This window comes from Micromesistius poutassou (genome assembly GCF_964030765.1).
Source record: "Micromesistius poutassou genome assembly, chromosome: 16".
Lineage (NCBI taxonomy): Eukaryota > Metazoa > Chordata > Actinopteri > Gadiformes > Gadidae > Micromesistius > Micromesistius poutassou.
This window is the reverse complement of record NC_140286.1, coordinates 15,891,945-15,911,724: the sequence shown is the minus strand read 5'-3', so window position 1 is coordinate 15,911,724 and position 19,780 is coordinate 15,891,945. Positions and strand designations below refer to the sequence as shown.

At 44.6% G+C, this 19,780-nt stretch overlaps 2 protein-coding genes across 2 annotated transcripts in view; both read right to left on the bottom strand.

Moving 5' to 3' along the window:
* Positions 1 to 753: 753 nt before the first annotated feature.
* Positions 754 to 4,333, bottom strand: LOC311361383 (caspase-1-like). The gene is made up of 6 exons (XM_084481549.1): positions 4,302 to 4,333; positions 2,977 to 3,261; positions 2,337 to 2,384; positions 2,158 to 2,246; positions 1,755 to 1,928; positions 754 to 1,675 (listed from the first exon to the last, which is right to left on the bottom strand). The coding sequence occupies exons 2-6, from the start codon at positions 3,095 to 3,097 to the stop codon at positions 1,412 to 1,414; spliced, it is 696 nt and encodes a 231-aa protein (XP_084337675.1). The 5' UTR covers positions 3,098 to 3,261; positions 4,302 to 4,333; the 3' UTR covers positions 754 to 1,411.
* A 2,799-nt stretch (positions 4,334 to 7,132) lies between these two features.
* The window catches only part of LOC311361379 (uncharacterized protein), a 46,004-nt gene continuing 33,356 nt past the window's right edge, over positions 7,133 to 19,780 (bottom strand). The window contains exon 25 of the mRNA XM_084481540.1: positions 7,133 to 7,661. Within this exon, the coding sequence (XP_084337666.1) occupies positions 7,384 to 7,661 (278 nt within the window). The 3' untranslated portion in view covers positions 7,133 to 7,383. The remainder of the gene's footprint in view (positions 7,662 to 19,780) is intronic.

Sequence of the window (19,780 nt, the reverse complement as noted above, 5' to 3'; positions counted from 1 at the left end):
TGGCGTTAATAAAAAAAAAAGTGGCAACGTTAAGCGTCACTATGAGACCAAACACGGGTCGTTTGAGGAAAGGTACCCGCAGAAGTCTGCAGTGAGGGCAAGTAAAATGATCGAACTGAAAGCACAGTATGGCAGGTCTACCCGTGTCCTCACGCATACATTTACAGGCCGGCCAGCAACGTGCAAATGAGTGTTCATTAAAGATTGCGTGGATTTTGCAACACAAGAAAGTGTCACGACTCAAAACGGGAATCAATTGCAGAAAGGATTTATTCACAAACAGTCCAGCGGGCAAGTCAGATCCAGGTACAAGCAGAGTTCATCAACGGGCAGGCAGGCAGACGGTAGCAGACGTACAGGTACAGGCCAGAAATCCAAAACCAATGGGCAGAAGACTTAGTCCAAAACAATATATAATAGTAAACGGTAGATCTCTTTTAAAGAGTTTACGTGGCAGTCAGGAACACACAGGACATCACGTGACGATCTGACAAACTGAACAGAAAGGGCAGTGCTTAAATACTCTCCCAATCAAAACCAAAATGAGAAACAGGTGAACAGAAAATGGAGGGAAACCAACAAAGGCAGGAAGTTGCCCAAATAAGGACATGGGTGTTCAGTCCAGCAGGTAGGGGGAGACAAAAACAAGAGTCCACACGAGAATCCTGACAGAAAGCATTCAGCTATGGGACAATTGTGAAGGAGTGCTTAAATGCGGCTGCAGAGTCTTTACTTGACGGTAAACAAAAAGACGACAAATACCATTGTCAGCTACAACAACCAGAAAATCTGAACTATTAGCAGAGGATGTACTGGCACAGCTTGATGCAGCTGTTCAGAACGCAGTATGCATATCCTTATACATTGATGAGTCCACAGATGTAACGGATAATGCCCAGCTTTTGGTGTATGTGAGATTTCTTCACAAAGAGAAGAAAGATGTGTGAGGACCTGTTGGGTGTAATGCCACTTGAGAAAGATTCTGAATGTTATACTTGAAATATATTTTATTCAGGAGAAATTCAGTCTCTGTTGTCTGTTATTGATAAAAGTATATTACTTTGAAAACACTTGAAGTTTGACAATCAATTATATAGAAATGTACGTACATTGTTGATTTTATTTACATCAGGGTACACTATTTCGGGGAGGAAATTTTAGTAACTGGACCTCTTTGAATTTTAATTGAATACCCCTGTCCTAGGAGATCCCCATCGAATTGCCCTGCGATCAAATACAAACTTTGAGCTATCTTGCACAAGCACAACAATTATATGAGGTCTATGATATGTTCATAATGCAACGCACCCTGTTGAAATGTATTGCTCACATTGGATGTGTGCCATCAATGCACCCAATCAGAATCATTTAAAACGTAATATGGTAAAACAGGTTTATGGTTATGGTAAGTTCAAATGGAAAAAGGAACCCCAAGCACACCTCCTCTGCAGGCTTGGATGATGATGACTTTGGGTTTGTCTACCAGATTTCGACAATGATTAGAATCCAAGTGTTTGTAGATATTGTCAATGGGGAACAGGTCGGGGTCTGCGTCGCTGTGTTTGACACCTAAAATGGCTCCCTTCACCCCGTGGGACATGATGACCACAAAGACAGAGTCTGTCGTGGCCAGGCGGGGGTCTTCAGAAAACCTTTTGACGACCTCGTCCATCTCCTGTGCAGAACATGAATCAGTCAACGAGACACTCATGGCAGGACCACAGATCACATGATATCTCATGGGCCCAACGTACCGGCCCGCTGAGGTCTCTGTGTGGCTCCACGGTGTAGCCCAGTGAGCTCAGCAGTTTGCTCATATCCTGCTCGTCTTTCTCAGCACCATCCCGATTTCCCCCATGGACAAAGCGCACGTTGGTGATCAGCAGAGCCACGCGCGTCCTGGTGGCTGGGGCCTTGACGGCGTATATCTGACCACATCATTCAATATAATAAAGGAAACCGGTGCATGACATATTACTGATACAGTATGCATTATCTTATCTGATTGTTTGATACCTTGATAGTTCACATCAAATTATATGAGCCTATACCAATCAGAACAACCCACCAGATAACTGTTAGGCATGTTTATGGCTAAAACACATGAAGTCAATGTTAGAGGAATAACAGCCTTTAAAGGGCAGAGGAAGGACTAACGTTGTCTCTGTCCTTCAGCTTCTCTGTCTTGAACTGCTCAGAGCTGTGGATGAGTTCAGAGGTCCTGCCCTGCGTCTCTGTTGGGGAAACTTCCAGAATCCAGAAAATAAAGGTCACTCGTACAATTGGTGCAGTGTTTTACTTGACAAATTTGATCTGAATAATAGCAAGCAAGTCACCTTTATACGATGCGTTAACCTCCTGAGATCCAGCCAAAAGGCTTCCTGCTAGAATGTTAATGAAAGAAAAAACATCAAGCAGAGATTTATAAAATGTTTTATTTCATGTCTCATATCAAAGGCATTTGAACTCACATTACAGGGGAATATATATGTCTCACAACTGACGTTTGCAATAAAACCAATGCAGTGAATACAATGTTGTGACTTTAGTGTTTAAAAAATCTTTCTTCATTCCTCAAGACTGAAGCCACCCTTTATTCTCCTCAGGTCAGATCTGTTTGAGGTGAAGATATATTCAATTCAGCAGTCAATTCTGAAACAGTCAATTCATTGCAACATAACTGTAATACCAAAGGCTTCATCCAACAACAAATTTAATCGTAAAAAAACCTAACATTAGACTGCTGCTGTGCTGTTCGGGTATTTAATTTATAATTATTTAACACCTTTCAACAAAGTAGGGAGAATGGCTTTGGATATGCAGTCTAAACAAATGTCCTGAAAAGACAATAATTAATGGTTGGATCCCAGGAGATGAAAGGATAAAGAACCGTTGCTCTGGTTCGTGTTAGGCCTTTGTCAGAATAAAGTGGGCAGGGCTTATTGAGAAAACCAATTGATCCTAGTTACAACTCACCCACACGTTCAGCAGGGCTGGGAGGGACGATCAGACCCAGGTTGATGTATAGTGGCTCGTCCCTCTTCAACATACAATCAATCATCAACTGACTTGCTCTCGGCCCTTTCCCGATCACCATGTCGATCAGACACCGGGCCTGGTCCGCTCTGACCGTCTGAGCCTCCAACACAGTGTCCTTGTCGTCGGTACTCAACACTTTCTTCTCCCAAAGGTCATCCAGCAGACCTTTCAAAGTTGCTTTTCCGACATTCGCCACAAATCCTGTACGGATCCTTTTTAGCTCTGAAACAGAATGCAAAAGGCAATATTACATTTACAATAGACGTCCAGACGTCCCCCCCCCCCCATAAGATGACGCTAACTCAAGTTACTACAGTTGTTGTTCAGCCTCTAGAACAAATGTATTTTTCTATGGCAGGGTTGACGTGTGTGTGGGCGGTTTCTGCCAGCACGTTCCCCCCCCCCCCTTCACGCTGCTGTTGGCCGGCTGCTGTTTTGTCCACTGGTTTATATAGCCAACACATCCATCCTACTCTGCATCTCCTACTGTGCTGTACCTGCCACCGAGTATGGTGATTGCTGCCTCATCCTCAGTCTCATTATCTTAATCTATTCATTTAGCCGACTTCTAACTGATCTTATTGATGATATTATTTGTGTTTGGTGGGTTGCTTTGCATGTTTGTTTTGGTTTAATTAGTTTTCTTAGTTATTTTGGTTTGGCTTAATTGCTTTACTAACTTATTTGGATTTATCAGTTAGGATAAATCTCCATTACTTTTGATTTAATTTCTTTGTTAGTTTTCTTTTGTTTGCATTTATTGGGGTTGTTTAAGTTGTGGGTTTAAGCGATTTAACCCTGATTTAAACCCCATTTAGTTATTTGCCCTCCCCTTTTTGTGTATTTTGTGTTTGGTTTGTGTGTGTGTGTGTGTGTGTGTGTGTGTGTGTGTGTGTGTTCACTTTAGTGTGGTCGTGTGAACATACTTTTATTGAGAAGTCATGTTTAAAGATTATATATATTGTTAATTAAAAAGGAATTGAATTTGTATGCTGGACCCAGTCTCAAGCTTTCATTAGTAACGAACTTGTGTGCTTTAACTTAACTTAATTTAGGTTAATCTAACTCTCCAGGTGAAATTCCTGGGGTGGCGTTGTTGGCAACTTGTCACTATAGGCACGGAACGAATCAAACAGCTGGTCGACTCGCTGTAGACAGACTACTGAATGCACTGTTTGCACTTCTTCTGCTATTCATATTATATTAACATCATTATCATTATATATAACATCATTATCAGTATTACTACTTACAGCACCTACCATTCCCATTGCACTGTTGTCTTGTCGTATCATGTCCTGTCCTAAATGTCTTGTGTGTCAACCACATCCATGCATAACTGGCTGTAAAAAAATCCAATTGTGTTTACACTATATGGCAATAAAATGAACCTTGAGCCTTGAACCTTGAACCAGCACTAAAAGGCCTACGTCACAATAGGCCCACAGTTCTAGGTCCCCCTTAGAGAACACCACCTGTCCAGCCAGCAGGGCCAACACATGGCCCCTATATCTGAATATACAAGGTACCTGAGAGGAAAAGCTTAGTCAATGTATGTATGTATGTATGTATGTATGTATGTATGTATGTATAGGACAGCCAAGGGACACGACTGACGTTGTGTGCAAGATCTGCTCATGTGTGATACGCGCAATAGACGGGCAGACGACCGATCTACATGACCACTTTATGCGCCTCGCAGAAGTTAATAGAAATGATGATAAACAAAATATCACAGAGCAATAGAGCAGGATTGTGAACGTTTACAATGTCTCAATGTCAATTTACAATCAGCAAAATGTGTCTGCGGTGGCCGACTAACTTTTTTTAGTTAGGATATTGATGCTGCGCGCCTCCTATTTGCAACGGAATTTGTTTAAGATATAAAACCATTTAATTTAACACACACGCACTAAAACAGATATTTTCGTTTTTAAATAAATATTTGGAAACGAAAATTGAAAAGTGAGGCGCCGGGGTATAGGGGTCATCATGATGGTGACTCTCCATCGTGATGTGATGGCATTATGGAGCACCCTCGGGTCAGCGTGTGTGTGTGTGGGTGTGTGTGTGTGTGTGTGTGTGTGTGTGTGTGTGTGTGTGTTAAGGTGACCAGATTTCTGAGACAAAATCCGGGGACATTTTGGGTTCAGCGGTGTAAAAACCTCCAAACACGTAGTTTTTGTCATAGAAAACTAAAACGGGGACACAGCCCCATCCCCCTGTCGGACGGGAATGTTGACGGGGGGGGGGGGGGGGGTACGGGGTTGCGGTCGGACGGGAATGTTGACGGGGGGGGGGGGGGGGGGGGGGTGCGGGGTTGCGGTCGGACGAGATTGTTGACGGGGAGGGGGGGGGGGGGGGGTACGGGGTTGCGGTCGGACGAGGTTGTTGACGGGGGGGGGGGGTACGGGGTTGCGGTCGGACGAGGACGAGGTTGTTGACGGGGGGGGGCGGGGGGGTGCGGGGTTGCGGGCGGACGGGATTGTTGACGGGGGGGGGGGGGGGGGGGGGAAACCGGGGACGTCTGGTCGCCCTAGTGTGTGTGTGTGTGTGTGTGTGTGTGTGTGTGTGTGTGTGTGTGTGTGTGTGTGTGTGTGTGTGTTTTGTGCGTGTGTTTGTGTGTGCGTGCGTCGCTATTATGTTGACTACACACTCAACATGCCGAAAATATCTATCATGTCGGATAACCCCGAGATCGGGTGGTCTTAAGTTTATGAGATTCTATCTTAGAACACTACGGCAGACAGGATAATCTTGGCCGATTTTCGTCCCGATTCGGCTGCCATGGGAACGCCACCCCGATTCTCGTAAGGGGCAAATCGGCCACGATATCGGGACATTTATCTTGTAGTGTGGGGTCAGCTTTAGAGAACACCACCTGTCCAACACATCCTGGATATGGGACTGCTCACTTTACGCTGATGTATTCCATTATTTATTGAATCGTGCTGAATTATATTAATGTGATAATATTTAGGCTACTATATTAAAAGTATTGATGGATATTATGTTGGCATGACAGCTTTAAAAATATGTCAAACAATAAATGAAGCAAGAAAGCAGCCTTTTCCACAAACCACTTTTATTTTGCCCCAAACAGACGTCTGAACATTCCTGGGTCAGGATCATGTTACGGTGAAAACCCTGAGAGTGGGACTTTGGTTATATCCATGTTAACATGTATAATATATATATAAAAAAACATATGACCCAATGCTAGCTGCCACTTGGGGAAAATGATTAAAGATTGTGCTAATCATTGGGGATTATCAAAAATAATAATAATAGAGGTGAGGGTGTGTGTGTAGGCGAGTGAGTGAGAGTGCAAATGCTCAAGGCGCTGGGTGGGGTCGTGGGTTAGAGGCCACAGGCCTCAGAGGAAAGGTGTGCTTTCGTGTACTTTTTGAACGTCTCCACGGAAGGGGCACAGCGGATGTGGGGGGGGGGGGGGGGGGGGGGAGCTGGTTCCACAGAGTGGGGGCGGACACGCAGAAGGCCCTATCCCCAAGGGTCTGGAGTCTAGTGCGGGGAGTCGCCAGCTGGTCCTTGTCAGAGGACCTGAGGGAGAGCAGGGCGGTGTCGGGGTGGAGGGGGTCAGAGAGGTAACGGGGGCCAGAGCGTGACGGGACTTGTATGTGAGGAGTAGAATTTTGTAGAAAAATGTCAAGATAAGCAAAAACAAAAACTTTCTTTGGCGCAATGTCAACTTACCAAGTCTGGGATCACAACTATAGAAAAAATACTTATCTATACTTAATATATACTTAAAAAAATCGTATCTATATTTACATTTAGGGAAGCAACTTACAACCATCATACACACGGTGGAGTAAACCATGCAATGTGACAGCCAGCTCATCTGGAGCAGTTAGGGTTAGGGGTCTCGCTCAGGGACACACAAAAGGGATCGAACTAGCAACCTTCTGGTTACAAGCCAGCCTGACAACCTCCTATACCTGAATATACAAGGTATCTGAGAGGAAAAGCTTAGTCCACTGTATGTATGTCTGTCTGTCTGTCTGTCTGTCTGTCTGTCTGTCTGTCTGTCTGTCTGTCTGTCTGTCTGTCTGTCTGTCTGTCTGTCTGTCTGTCTGTCTGTCTGCCTGCCTGCCTGCCTGTATGTATGTATGTATGTATGTATAGGGGTTAGATGTAATGTATATGTAATACATATACATTACATCTAACCCCTATACATACATACATACATAAAAAAAGTTATAGCAAAAAATACATAGCAAAAAAGTTAATTTCCATCTCTGATATGTATGTATATATATGTGTATATGTATGTATATGTACTAGCACAGGCAGGAGGTCCTATTCTAAACATGTGTTCAATTACCTAAAGTCATCAGAGATCAGACCCAGGGTGATGCATAAGTGTTTGTCCCTCTTCTTCATGCTATCGATCATTATCTGACATGCTGTGTCCCCTTTGGCGGTCACCGTTTCGATCACCCAACGTGCCCGGTCTGTTGTGTTTGTCTTGTCCTGCATCACAGACTTCTTTTCCTCAGTACTCAACACTTCATATTTCCAAAGGTCATCCAGGAGACTTTTGAAAACTGGGTCTGAAACTCTCTGCACAAAGTCAGCACAGATCCTTCGAAGCTCCCCTGGAAGAGAAATCAAAAGGCTCTTTTAAATGACAATGTGCAAACATGATAGTTGATTCATTAAACTTGTCTTTATTGGGGTGAAGATAAACTTGTTCACTCACAACATTAAAAAAAAGTCCTTAAAACAAACAACCTTGATAGTTCATTTAAATCTTGTTTCCAGTTCAGATCAATAATTCTAAAAACCCATGCCTATCATACAGCAAAATTCAACGGTTTGTCCCTTAAGCATTAAGATAAACACAGCTCACCTTCCGTAGTTTATAGTAACTATTGAAGTGGATTTGCACTGATTCCATATACTTTAGTTTTTCCCTCACACTTCCTTGAGGATAACAGCAGATTTTTTATAGGTTAGAATATTTTCTTTGACATTGCAAATTTCTATGACGTGTGTTTCATGCGTGCAGATTAACCATCATCAACAATTTAGTGTTGAGAATAATCCTATCTCCCATCACTTTAATATGTAGAAGAGCTTTTCTCCAAACGCAATACAGAGACCTTCAAAAGGGTTTACTTAGAGGAACCCTCTCATGACCTGCTGGTATCTTTACACTTTTTTAAAATTCATTAATTCCATTTTTTTTTTCAATTTTTCTATATCGGAAAGTTTGGTGACGTCGAAGTTTGGTGACGTCGTGGTGACTGGTCAACAACAGTATCTTTTATTAATATGAAGGTTTTGGCCTGATCCAACACAGGGCTGACTCTAGTTATTATATTATTAATAATATTAATTATTAATATGAAGGTCTGATCCAACACAGGGCCGGCTCTGGTTACTTTATTAATTTGAAGGTTTGATCCTTCATATTAAGAGATTTGGATTCGTAAACTTTGCTGGAGCGCATTTCTCTCATGTACCTGAACATAATTCTCTCATGTACCTGAACATAATTCTCTCATGTACCTGAACATAATTCTCTCATGCATCTGAACATAATTCTCTCATGCATCTGAACATAATTCTCTCATGTACCTGAACATAATTCCGCCTACACAATCCATTAATTATGTTAAAAATAAGAAAAATCAAAAAGCAATAAACACTAACTGGACAGTCTGATCACCACTGGTTTCATTTTACAAATGATTATTTTGGTGATTTAGCGCTTGCAGGTGAGCGGAAGGCATCTTGAGTGAGGGCCGCTGCCAGGCCCACTGCTAAGCTTTTGGAGGCCCTAAGCATCATTTGTTATGAATTGGTCAGGGAGGCCCCCCCCCCCACCCTACATGTCATCATAGAGTATCAAAATAACAGCCTCAACTGCAGCATCATCAGTAATATATAAAGTAATATATAAATAATATATAAGTAATATATAAGAAGTCATCAAACAAATAAACACACACACACAACTATTTTAACCACGCCAAAAAACTACCTCAAAGTACAGTATTGTCCTAATCAAAATATTTTCCCTACACGATGCAGGACTCCTGTTGGATAGTGTGCAATACTAAATTGCGTGTGCATTCTCAGCAGCTGCAGGAGGCTTTACAAAGGTGCGAGACGACTTTTCCTGGCAGCAAAATCGCTAATCAAGTCATCATAAGACACCCTGTGTGCCACTTAAGTGCCACTTGTCCCATTGTTGACCGTAGATATGTTTTAATGAGTTTCAGTTTGGAAAAACTGCGCTGAGAAAGGATGCTCCGCCTCCGATGCGAAAAGACGAAAGCTTTGAAGGCTGTACCATTTCAGGGAAGCTGGGGGGACGGACTCTTTTTATATATTAGGTAAAAACATGTCATTTGCCTGAATTGAGTGATAGGGTACACAATTAAGAAATAACAATGGTGGGCCAGTTCATAGCTAATTGATATATTTTGTAATGTAATAATGTAATAATTATCATGACTTTTTTTAGCAACCTTAATTTTGGGGGCGCCCGCCAGGTACTTGGGGCCCTACGCGCTCTGCGTACTCTGCATATGGGGAGCAGTGGCCCTGGGCGCTGCCCTGCAAAAGACACAATTCTAACCTTGAATCGGCTACATTTAGGTTGATCTTTCGTTATATTTGCCCCAGACTATGATTAAATAGTGATTAAATAAAGATTAAAAAGGTCTATTGTGATAGAATTATTCTCTGGCTTCATCTCACGGGTTGTCGTTTCGCTTGTCGTTTGGCTACATTGATAAGAGGCAGCAGAGAGAGAGGTCATGTTTCCCGAAGCTCCGCTAGGCAGTGGCAAAAACTACTTAATTCATCGTTCAGGTCTACTTTATTTTATTTTATTTCATGATCATAATACTTTAGAATATATAGTTTGTTTCCGTCGACCTCCATTGCTCGATTCAACAATACATTTTGGCACTTTGACTACCAAATCAGACCGCAGCAACAGCCTTGGACTTTCCTATCGCCAACATGCCTCTGTACTCGGATGTCTCAGACACAGAGACTGGGAAATGCACAGACTGCACCAAACTGCAACAGACAGTGGCTTTATTTGAAACGAGGCTAGCAGCATTAGAAAAATGCAAAGGACTCCTCCAGGATACAGTGTGCTGAGCTGGCTCAGACAAATACACAACAGGATGATCAAAGCTACACTGTATCCTTCCCGAAGCTGGACAAGAGAGAGACAGTTCCAGCTGCCTCTCACTGGCACAGAGTCGGCGCTAAGCCCAAACAACATTCCAAAGTGAGTCAACAAGTTCACTCAACTCCAAATGCTAAGCTTCCCAAAGCTAAAGTCAGCCGGATTAGCCAATCGCTGAAGTTTACCCTGCCGCTGAAGAACCGGTTTCTGCCACTCCAAGAGTCCACGAACGCGCCTGCCACCCTGGACAGACGGACGGACAGACGGACGGTGCGGACAGAGACGGAACAAGAACCAGTCGCCACGGAGTCGAGCTGTGCATGCGTCTGCCACCGCAACCTCAAGCCAACAAGGGCCCATCTCACAGAAAGCAGATGAACCAGACACTCTGGTTGTAGGAGAATCAACCATAAAGGATATAACCGGTAAGAAGATCAAAACATGCTACTTCCCAGATGTGACGGTTAGTGATGTCAACCAGAAACTAACCACAATTATATTGGAAAACCCCAAAATCTCACAGGTTATTGTGCATGCAAGACTTAATGATATTCGAAGAGAACAGTCAGAACTTCTGAAGAGGGATTTCACTGAACTATTGGACACACTGGACAAATTACACATTAGGTCATTCATCAATTCAATTCAATTAAATTCAATACATTTATTGCCATGTCAACAAGTTGATAGGAATTTGTCTTGGTACAACTCTCAGACAGCCAAACATGAAGGACAGACATCATAAGTACAGAACAGACAATGTACAACAAACAATAAACAATAAACAATCCCAGCAGACAGTAGTCCTGCAGACCATACCCGACAGACAGTAAAACAGTAGACAGAGAAAGTGCACAGTGCATACAGTTGTTAAAGTGCTGTTAACATATCTTTAGTGCAAGTTCAGATTTCTGATAGCCAGAGGGTAGGTGCTGTCTCTGAAACGTGATGTGGAGGTCTTAATGCTCCTGTATCTTCTTCCAGATGGAAGGAGATTAAAGAGGACGTGAGCAGGGTGAGAGTGATCTGCTATGATGTTTTTTGCCTTCCTAATTATTCTGGTGGAGAAGAGTGAAGAAAGTGAAGGGAGACTGCAGCCTATGATTTTTGATGCTCTGCGTACTACTCTTTCCAGCCTAGTTTTGTCCTGAGCGGTTGTGTGACCGAACCAGACAAGCATGGAAACCGACAGACCGCAGACAGACCGCAGACCTTGAAGAGAGACAACAGCCTGCCCGACACCATCGACACCATCAACACCATGCCTCCCCCCTTTGCTGATGCTGGCTTGGCGAGGAACGGCCAACCCCCTCCTCTACACTCCCCCATCGACGATGACCTCCAGCACTCCCCCATCGATGATGACCACCAGCCTCATCTCTCCCATAGCCACAACGACAACTCCAGTTCCACTGTCTCCTCCCTTTATGATTTTCCAGATGAATTTAAGAAACTGAGAAATGTTGGCATCAAACTTGCATCTGCGTCAATGATACCATCCCCACATCATGACCACAGTCTGATAACACCCAAGCGGAGGGCGCCCCAGCCCCCCCTCCCTGTACTGATAGTAGTCCTGTACTGATAGTAGTCCTGTTCACTATGGCGTCTTAACCCAAGTTTGATGAACGACAAAGTATGTAAGGAATTTACTAGGAAAGAATTTAAAGAATACTTGCTAAATAATGACAACGGAACGGTATCACCAAATGTCTTGTGGGATGCTTGGAAGGCGGTAATAAGAGGAAAACTTATAGCCTTCTCTGAAGGCTCACAGAAACATCTACATCTACTAGAATTACAGGCTAAAATGAAAGATTTAGAAATTCAACACTCTACTCATAAAAACCCACAAGTATTGACGCAACTAAAATGTATCAAACAGGAAATAAATAAGCGATTTGGCTTCAACAAAATATCAGTTCAGTGTATTAAATCTTTATACTCGTCTCCTACAGCTCGAATAAGAATTAATGGGCACTTGTCCCAACCCATCAAATTAGAGAGAGGGTGCCGCCAGGGTTGTCCACTTAGCCCTGCCCTTTTTGCGTTCTTTATAGAGCCCTTAGCTCAAGCTATGAGGGAAGATCCAGAGATAAAGGGGATTTGTATAGGGGGTACTGAATATAAGACAAGCCTATTCGCGGACAATGTATTGATGACTATGAGTGTCCCAGAGAAAGGTATACCCAAATTGATGTCTCTTTTGGAATTGTTTGGCACTTATTCAGGATATAAATTGAATACTAATAAATCCCAATTTCAATTTCAATCCAAACGATGAGATGCAAAGTAAGTACGACTTCAAATGGAATGCTACGGCTATAAAATATTTGGGTGTGTGGATCCCAAGGGTCATCTCTAAAGTTTATGAAAGTAACTATAATCCTGTTACTAAATCAATTAAAGCAGACCTTAATAGATGGACTGTATTACCACTAGATATGTCAAATAGAATTGAAACAGTTAAAATGGTTGTGCTCCCCAGGCTTTTGTACCTATTCCAGTCTCTTCCTGTTGCTATTCCCCCTATGGCTTTTAACGACTGGAATAGGATGATTTCAAGATTTGTGTGGAATAGCAAATGACCCCGGATTAAATTTAATCCAGGGGAGTTATTGAGGATTATTACACCACCGCTCAACTAAGACCACTTTTCTGTTGGTGCAATCCAGAGTATCCAGCTAAATGGAAAGACCTAGAATTGAAGCTTTTTGAATCTCCGGCACAGTCTGTTTTGGGTGATTATCAAAACCGAGACACTCACCTGTATAAACTAAATCAGTGGACCAGACAGTCCCTTATGGTGTGGTTTAAGACCTGCAAAAAGCTCCACCTTGTGAAGCATGCAAGTATATTGAAATGGGTGGCATATGACTCTGGCTTTCTTTCTGTCTATCCTTGATAAGCAATTTAAACAGTGGGTACACAAAGGTATAACTGCTTATTGCTCTATAGCCAATGGTTGTAATTTGGAATCATTTAGTCATCTTTCGAATGTATTTGACCTCGAAAAATGTGACTTCTTCAGGTATCTCCAGGTCAGGGACTATTTTAATAGGGAAATTAAACAACTAGCGGATAGTGAATCTAAATTGATCAATATATTTTCTGATGCATACAAGGCCAAAGGCAACAAACATTTAATCTCTCGGATATATAAAGAACTGCAGAATTCTAAAGACCAGTCCACCGTCCAAGTTAGACAAAAATGGGAGAAGGAATCAGGCCTGGAGATATCTGAAGAGGAATGGTATGAAATTTGGGAAAATCTTAAAACTACCAACTCAAGAGCTTGGCGGGAATTTTCCTGGAAGAATATTATACGTTTTTTTCATCGTCGTCGTCCGCTTATCCGGGGTTGGGTCTCGGGGGCAGCAGCTCAAGCAGGGGGCCAGACTTCCCTTTCCCGGGCCACATTGACCAGCTCTGACGGGGGGATCCCGAGGCGTTCCCAGGCCAGTGTTGAGATATAATCTCTCCACCTAGTCCTGGGTCTTCCCCGGGGTCTCCTCCCCACTGGTCGTGCCTGGAACACCTCCCAAGGGAGGCGTCCAGTGGGAATCCTTACCAGATGCCCGAACCACCTCAACTGACTCCTTTCTAAGCAAAGGAGCAGCGGCTCTAATCCGAGTTCCTCCCGGATGACTGAACTTCTCACCCTATCCCTAAGGGAGAAGCCAGCCACCCTCCTGAGAAAACTCATCTCGGCCGCTTGTATCCGCGATCTCGTCCTTTCGGTCATCACCCACCCCTCATGACCATAGGTGAGGGTAGGAACGAAGATCGACCGGTAGATCGAGAGCTTTGCCTTGCGGCTCAGCTCTCTTTTCGTCACAACAGTGCGGTAAAGCGAACGCAATACCGCCCCCGCTGCTCAGATTCTCCGGCCAATCTCACGCTCCATCGTACCCTCACTCGCGAACAAGACCCCGAGGTACTTAAACTCCTTCACTTGGGCTAAGGACTCATTTCCTACCCGGAGAGGGCAATCCACCGGTTTCCTGCTAAGAGTCATGGCCTCAGATTTAGTGGTGCTGATCCTCATCCCAGCCGCTTCACACTCGGCCGCCAGCCGATCCAGTGAGTGCTGAAGGTCACAGGCCGATGATGCCATCAGGACCACATCATCTGCAAAGGGCAGTGATGCGATCCTCAGATCACCGAACTGCAACCCCTCCCCACCACGACTACGCCTCGATATCCTGTCCATGAATATCACAAACAGGATTGGTGACAAGGCGCAGCCCTGGCGGAGGCCAACACCCACCGGGAACGGAACTGACTGGCTGCCGAGAACGCGGACACAGCTCTCGCTTTGGGAGTACAGAGATTGGATGGCCCTGAGGAGTGATCCTCTTACCCCGTACTCCCGCAGTACCTCACACAGTTTCTCCCCGGGGGACCCGGTCATATGCCTTCTCCAAATCCACAAAACACATGTAGACCGGATGGGCATACTCCCAGGCCCCCTCCAGGATCCTTGCGAGAGTGAAGAGCTGATCCGTAGTTCCACGTCCAGGGCGGAAACCGCATTGTTCCTCTTCAATCTGAGGTTCGACAATCGGCCGAACCCTCCTTTCCAGCACCTTAGAGTAGACTTTCCCAGGGAGGCTGAGAAGTGTGATACCCCGGTAATTGGCACACACTCTCCGGTCCCCCTTTTTGAACAGGGGAACCACCACCCCGGTTTGCCACTCCTTTGGCACTGTACCAGACTCCCACGCAATGTTGAATAGGCGTGTCAGCCAAGACAGCCCCTCAACACCCAGAGCTTTTAGCATTTCTGGCTGGATCTCATCAATCCCTGGGGCTTTGCCACTGCGGAGATGTTTAACTACCTCAGTGACTTCTACCAGGGAAAGTGACGATGAACCACCATCAACTTCGAGCTCTGCCTCCATCATAGAGGACGTGTTAGTCGGATTCAGGAGTTCCTCAAAGTGTTCCTTCCAACGTTCGACTACCTCCTCAGTCGAGGTCAACAGAGTCCCACCCTTACTGTAGAGTGAGTTGAAGATCTCTAGATCTCTCTGTGAGTTGAAGATCTCTAGGACGGGAGCCTCCTCCAGACGTTCCCAATTCACCCGCACTACCCGTTTGGGCTTACCAGGTCTGTGCAGACTCTTCCCCCATTCCCTGATCCAACTCACCACCAGATGGTGGTCGGTTGACAGTTCCGCCCCTCTCTTCACCCGAGTGTCCAAAACATAAGGCCTCAGATCAGCTGACACGATCACGAAATCGATCATCGATCTTCGGCCTAGGGTACTCTGGTACCAGGTACACTTATGAGCACCCTTATGTTCGAACATGGTGTTCGTTATGGACAATCCATGACTAGCACAGAAGTCCAGTAACAAACGACCACTCGGGTTTAGATCAGGGAGGCCGTTCCTCCCCACCACGCCTCTCCAGGTGTCTCCATCGTTGCCCACGTGGGCGTTGAAGTCTCCCAGCAGAACTACGGAGTCCCCTACCGGAGCCCCATACAGGACTCCATTCAGGGTCTCCAAGAAGGCCGAGTACTCTGAACTGCTGTTCGGTGCATACGCACAAACAACAGTCAGTTTTCCCCCCCACCACCCTTAGGCGTAGGGAGGCGACCCTCTCGTCCACCGGGGTAAACTCCAACACCGCGGTGCTCAGCCGGGGATTTATGAGTATCCCCACACCCGCCCGGCGCCTCACGCCCTGGGAAACTCCAGAGAAGAATAGAGTCCAACCCCTATCCAGGAGTACGGTACCAGAGCTGAGACTGTGCGTAGAGGTGAGCCCCACCAGATCTAACTGGTAGCGCTCCACCTCCCTCACAAGCTCCGGTTCCTTTCCCCACAGTGAGGTGACGTTCCACGTCCCCAGAGCCAGCTTCTGCCGCTCGGGTCTGGTCCGTCGGGACCCCTGCCTTTCACTGCCACCCATGTGGCAGCGCACCCGACCCCAGCGGGTCTCCCTGCAGGTGGTGGGCCCACAGGGCGAAGAGGGGGGGGGTGCCACGTAGCTTGTTCGGGCTGTGCCCGGCCGGGCTCCGTGGCAAACCCGGCCACCAGGCGCTCGCCGGCGAGCCCTCCGTCTGGGCCTGGCTCCAGACGGGGGCCCCGGGCTTCCTCCGGGCAGGGTCTCTCCTCCTCTTTTTTGTGTATTCATTGGGGTCTTCTGAACCATTCTTAGTCTGGCCCCTCACCTGAGACCACTGCCATGGGAGACCCTACCAGGAGCACATGGCTCCATACGTTTTTTTGTAACTCCAAAAATTAAATTCATAAATTCATGCAGCAGGGATCTCAGGGCCAGAGTGGATATTGGAGGCAATGCGGTAAATCAATGGCTCATCACTTCCATATATTTTGGGACTGCTCTTGTATCCAGCCATTCTGGGGTGAGATTTCCAAAGAAATTAATTAAATTTTTGGAATACAAGTTGTAAACTCCTTTATTATACTATACCTGGGTAAACTTCCAGACAATCTTATGGCCCACGATAAGTACCTCTACAAAATCCTACTTATTGCATGCAAGAAAGCCATCACCCGGAAGTGGCTAAGGGAAAATCCACCAACTAAAGACGAATGGATTGCAGTCGTCAACGAAATAAACAGTATGGAGAGACTGACCTTTTCCTTAAGGTTACAGTTTGATCGCTATATCAAGGCCTGGAAAAAAAAAGGTCTGTCTACTGTAAGGAATGTAACCCACTTTAATTTTCTATTTTTTTTATTATTATTATTCTCACACTCTAATATGGCCCATGCTTGCCCTATGTGTTCTTTGTCTGTCTATTTGTTCTCATTTATCCTGAAAAACAAATAAAAAGAAAGTATCAAAAAAAATAAAATAAAAGAGAAAGTTGTCCTCCAGCAACTTATGCCGCTTTTCCACCGCCAGTGCCAGCTCGACTCGACTCGACTCGACTCGCCACGCCTTTTTTGCGTTTCCATTGGCAAAAAAAGTACCTGGTACCTAGTACCGGGTACTTTTTTTTAGTACTACCTCCGTCGAGGTTCCAAGCGAGCGGAGTAGGTACTTTTGTGTGACGTAAACAGGCTGCTGGTAACTGATTGGCCAGCGGCTGTAAATGGGAATAATCACTCAAAGTTAAGTTGTGTCCGGCGTGGTTGGAGTCCACAAACCCGCTCCCGAGTGGGGCACTGATCAGCGTTTCACTGTGTGTGTCGCTCCTTTCCCGGGGCTAGAGTTAGGCTGCGCGTGGTTGTGTGTGTCGGGCGTGGTTGTGTGTGTCCGGCGTGGCTGGAGTCCACAGACCGGCTCCGGAGGATCAGCGTTTCGCTGATTCGTTTTAGTGTCGTTCCTTTCCCAGGGCTCGAGTTTCGCCTCCATCAACGTTACCGTATGACAACAATAGACGCGCAGTCATTGCGCTTTTTATTTTATTTTATTTCCCATCATAACCTTTCCCGGGAATCAGGAAATAGTCTCGATCAGATTCAGATTTCCCGGGAATCGCGTCTCCCGTGATTAAAACCTAATGACGACCCGCCCATGGTGGAGAGGTACTTTTCTACGACCCGCCCACATTGAAGAGGTACTTTTTTAGATGGAAACGCGCCTGGAACCGAGTCGAGGCGAGTTGAGTCGAGTCGAGCTGATCCTGTCGGTGGAAAAGCGGCATTAGTGACTTCCTGGCATCAACTGGTTGCTATGATACCTTCCAATCCGGATTTCGACCCCTTCACAGCACTGAGACCGCCCTTATTAAAGTTGTAAACGACATCCATCTTAACACAGACTCTGGCAAAATCTCAATCACTAGACCTCAGTGCTGCATTTGACACTGTAGACCATACAATACTTTTGGGCAGATTAGAAAACTGGGTGGGGCTTTCAGGCACAGTCTTAAATTGGTTTAGGTCCTACCTACAAAATAGGAACTACTTTGTTTCCATTGGCGACTTTGTTTCAGAATCAACAAACGTGACATGTGGAGTCCCACAAGGTTAGATCTTAGGACCCTCTCTATTCAACATCTACATGCTCCCACTAGGGCAAATCATGCAAAATAACAATATTGACCATCACTGCTATGCTGATGACATGCAAATCTATGTATCGCTATCACCAAATGACTATCAGCCCATAGATCTGTTGTGCCAGTGCATTGAGCAAGTCAAAGACTGGATGTGCCGAAATTTCCTTCAACTAAATGAGGACAAAACCGAGATAGTTGTATTTGGTGCTAAAACTGAAAGGCTTAAAGTAACCCAACACATTCACTCTCTGTCCCTGAAAACTTCAATCAAAGCCAGAAATCTAGTTATTATGGATTTATCATGGATAAATCCATGATTATCATGGATTCAGATTTACATTTCGACAGTCACATCAAATCAGTTACAAAATCTGCATATTATCACCTTAAAAACGTAGCAAGACTTACTGCAATGGTCTCCTTACAGGTCTCCCAAAAAAAACTCTAAGGCAACTACAGCTTGTTCAGAATTCTGCTGCTAGAGTTCTAACAAAGACCAAAAAAATTGAACATATTACACCAATTCTTAAATTGTTACATTGGCTCCCTGTATGTCAGAGAATTAATTTTAAAATCATGTTGCTAACCTATAAATCCCTACATGGTTTAGGGCCAAAATATTTAACTGATATGCTTCCACTACATTCCTTCCAGGCCACTAAGATCCTCTGAGACCAATCTGTTAAAATCCCCAGAGTCAACACGAAACATGGGGAAGCAGGATGTAGTTACTATGCAACAAATAGCTGGAATAAACTCCCTGAGGATTTAAGACATGCCCCAACTCTGACAGCTTTTAAAACAAGACTGAAGACTTTTATGTTTGCTTTAGCTTCCTGCTAAATCTTAAATCTACAATGCTTCTATCTATTTTTTATTAATTTTCTTTATTTTATTACTAACTTTGCCTTTATGTTCTCACTTTCTAAAATGCATTTTTTTTAAATTAGCCTTTCTAAAATGTTTCTAAAACGTTTTTTTAAACTTTGCCTTCATTTTCTATCTATTTTACTTTTTACTTATCTATTATTTTTTTTCTTTTATTGTATGACAATGTTTATATGTGAAGCACTTTGAGTCTGCCTTGTGTATGAAAAGTGCTATATAAATAAAGGTGCCTTGCTCGCGCACACTCTAAAAAACATTATACATATGTTATATACACGCTCTTCATCACGGACATGTGCGCTTGTTTTACTCTTCTCCTTTTTGAGAAACATTATAATAATGGATAAATGGCTTAAAAAGGTTAAGCTACAAATGAAGCCCCTGCTGTGGGGTATGACCACCATGTAGCTCTACTGGTGCTCCTCAGGTCATACTGGTATGACCACCATGTAGCTCTACTGGTGCTCCTCAGGTCATACTGGTATGACCACCATGTAGCTCTACTGGTGCTCCTCAGGTCATACTGGTATGACCACCATGTAGCTCTACTGGTGCTCCTCAGGTCATACTGGTATGACCACCATGTAGCTCTACTGGTGCTCCTCAGGTCATACTGGTATGACCACCATGTAGCTCTACTGGTGCTCCTCAGGTCATACTGGTATGACCACCAGTTCTGATGCTGCTGT

Coding starts and splice junctions, on each gene's coding strand:
- LOC311361383 (XM_084481549.1), bottom strand. CDS start 3,097: ATGGTGATCGGGAAAGGGCCGAGAGCAAGTCAGTTGATGATTGATTGT. Junction 2,385..2,976: donor CAGCCCTGCTGAACGTGTGG/GTGAGTTGTAAC, acceptor TTAACATTCTAG/CAGGAAGCCTTTTGGCTGGA. Junction 1,676..1,754: donor ACAGAGACCTCAGCGGGCCG/GTACGTTGGGCC, acceptor TGTTCTGCACAG/GAGATGGACGAGGTCGTCAA.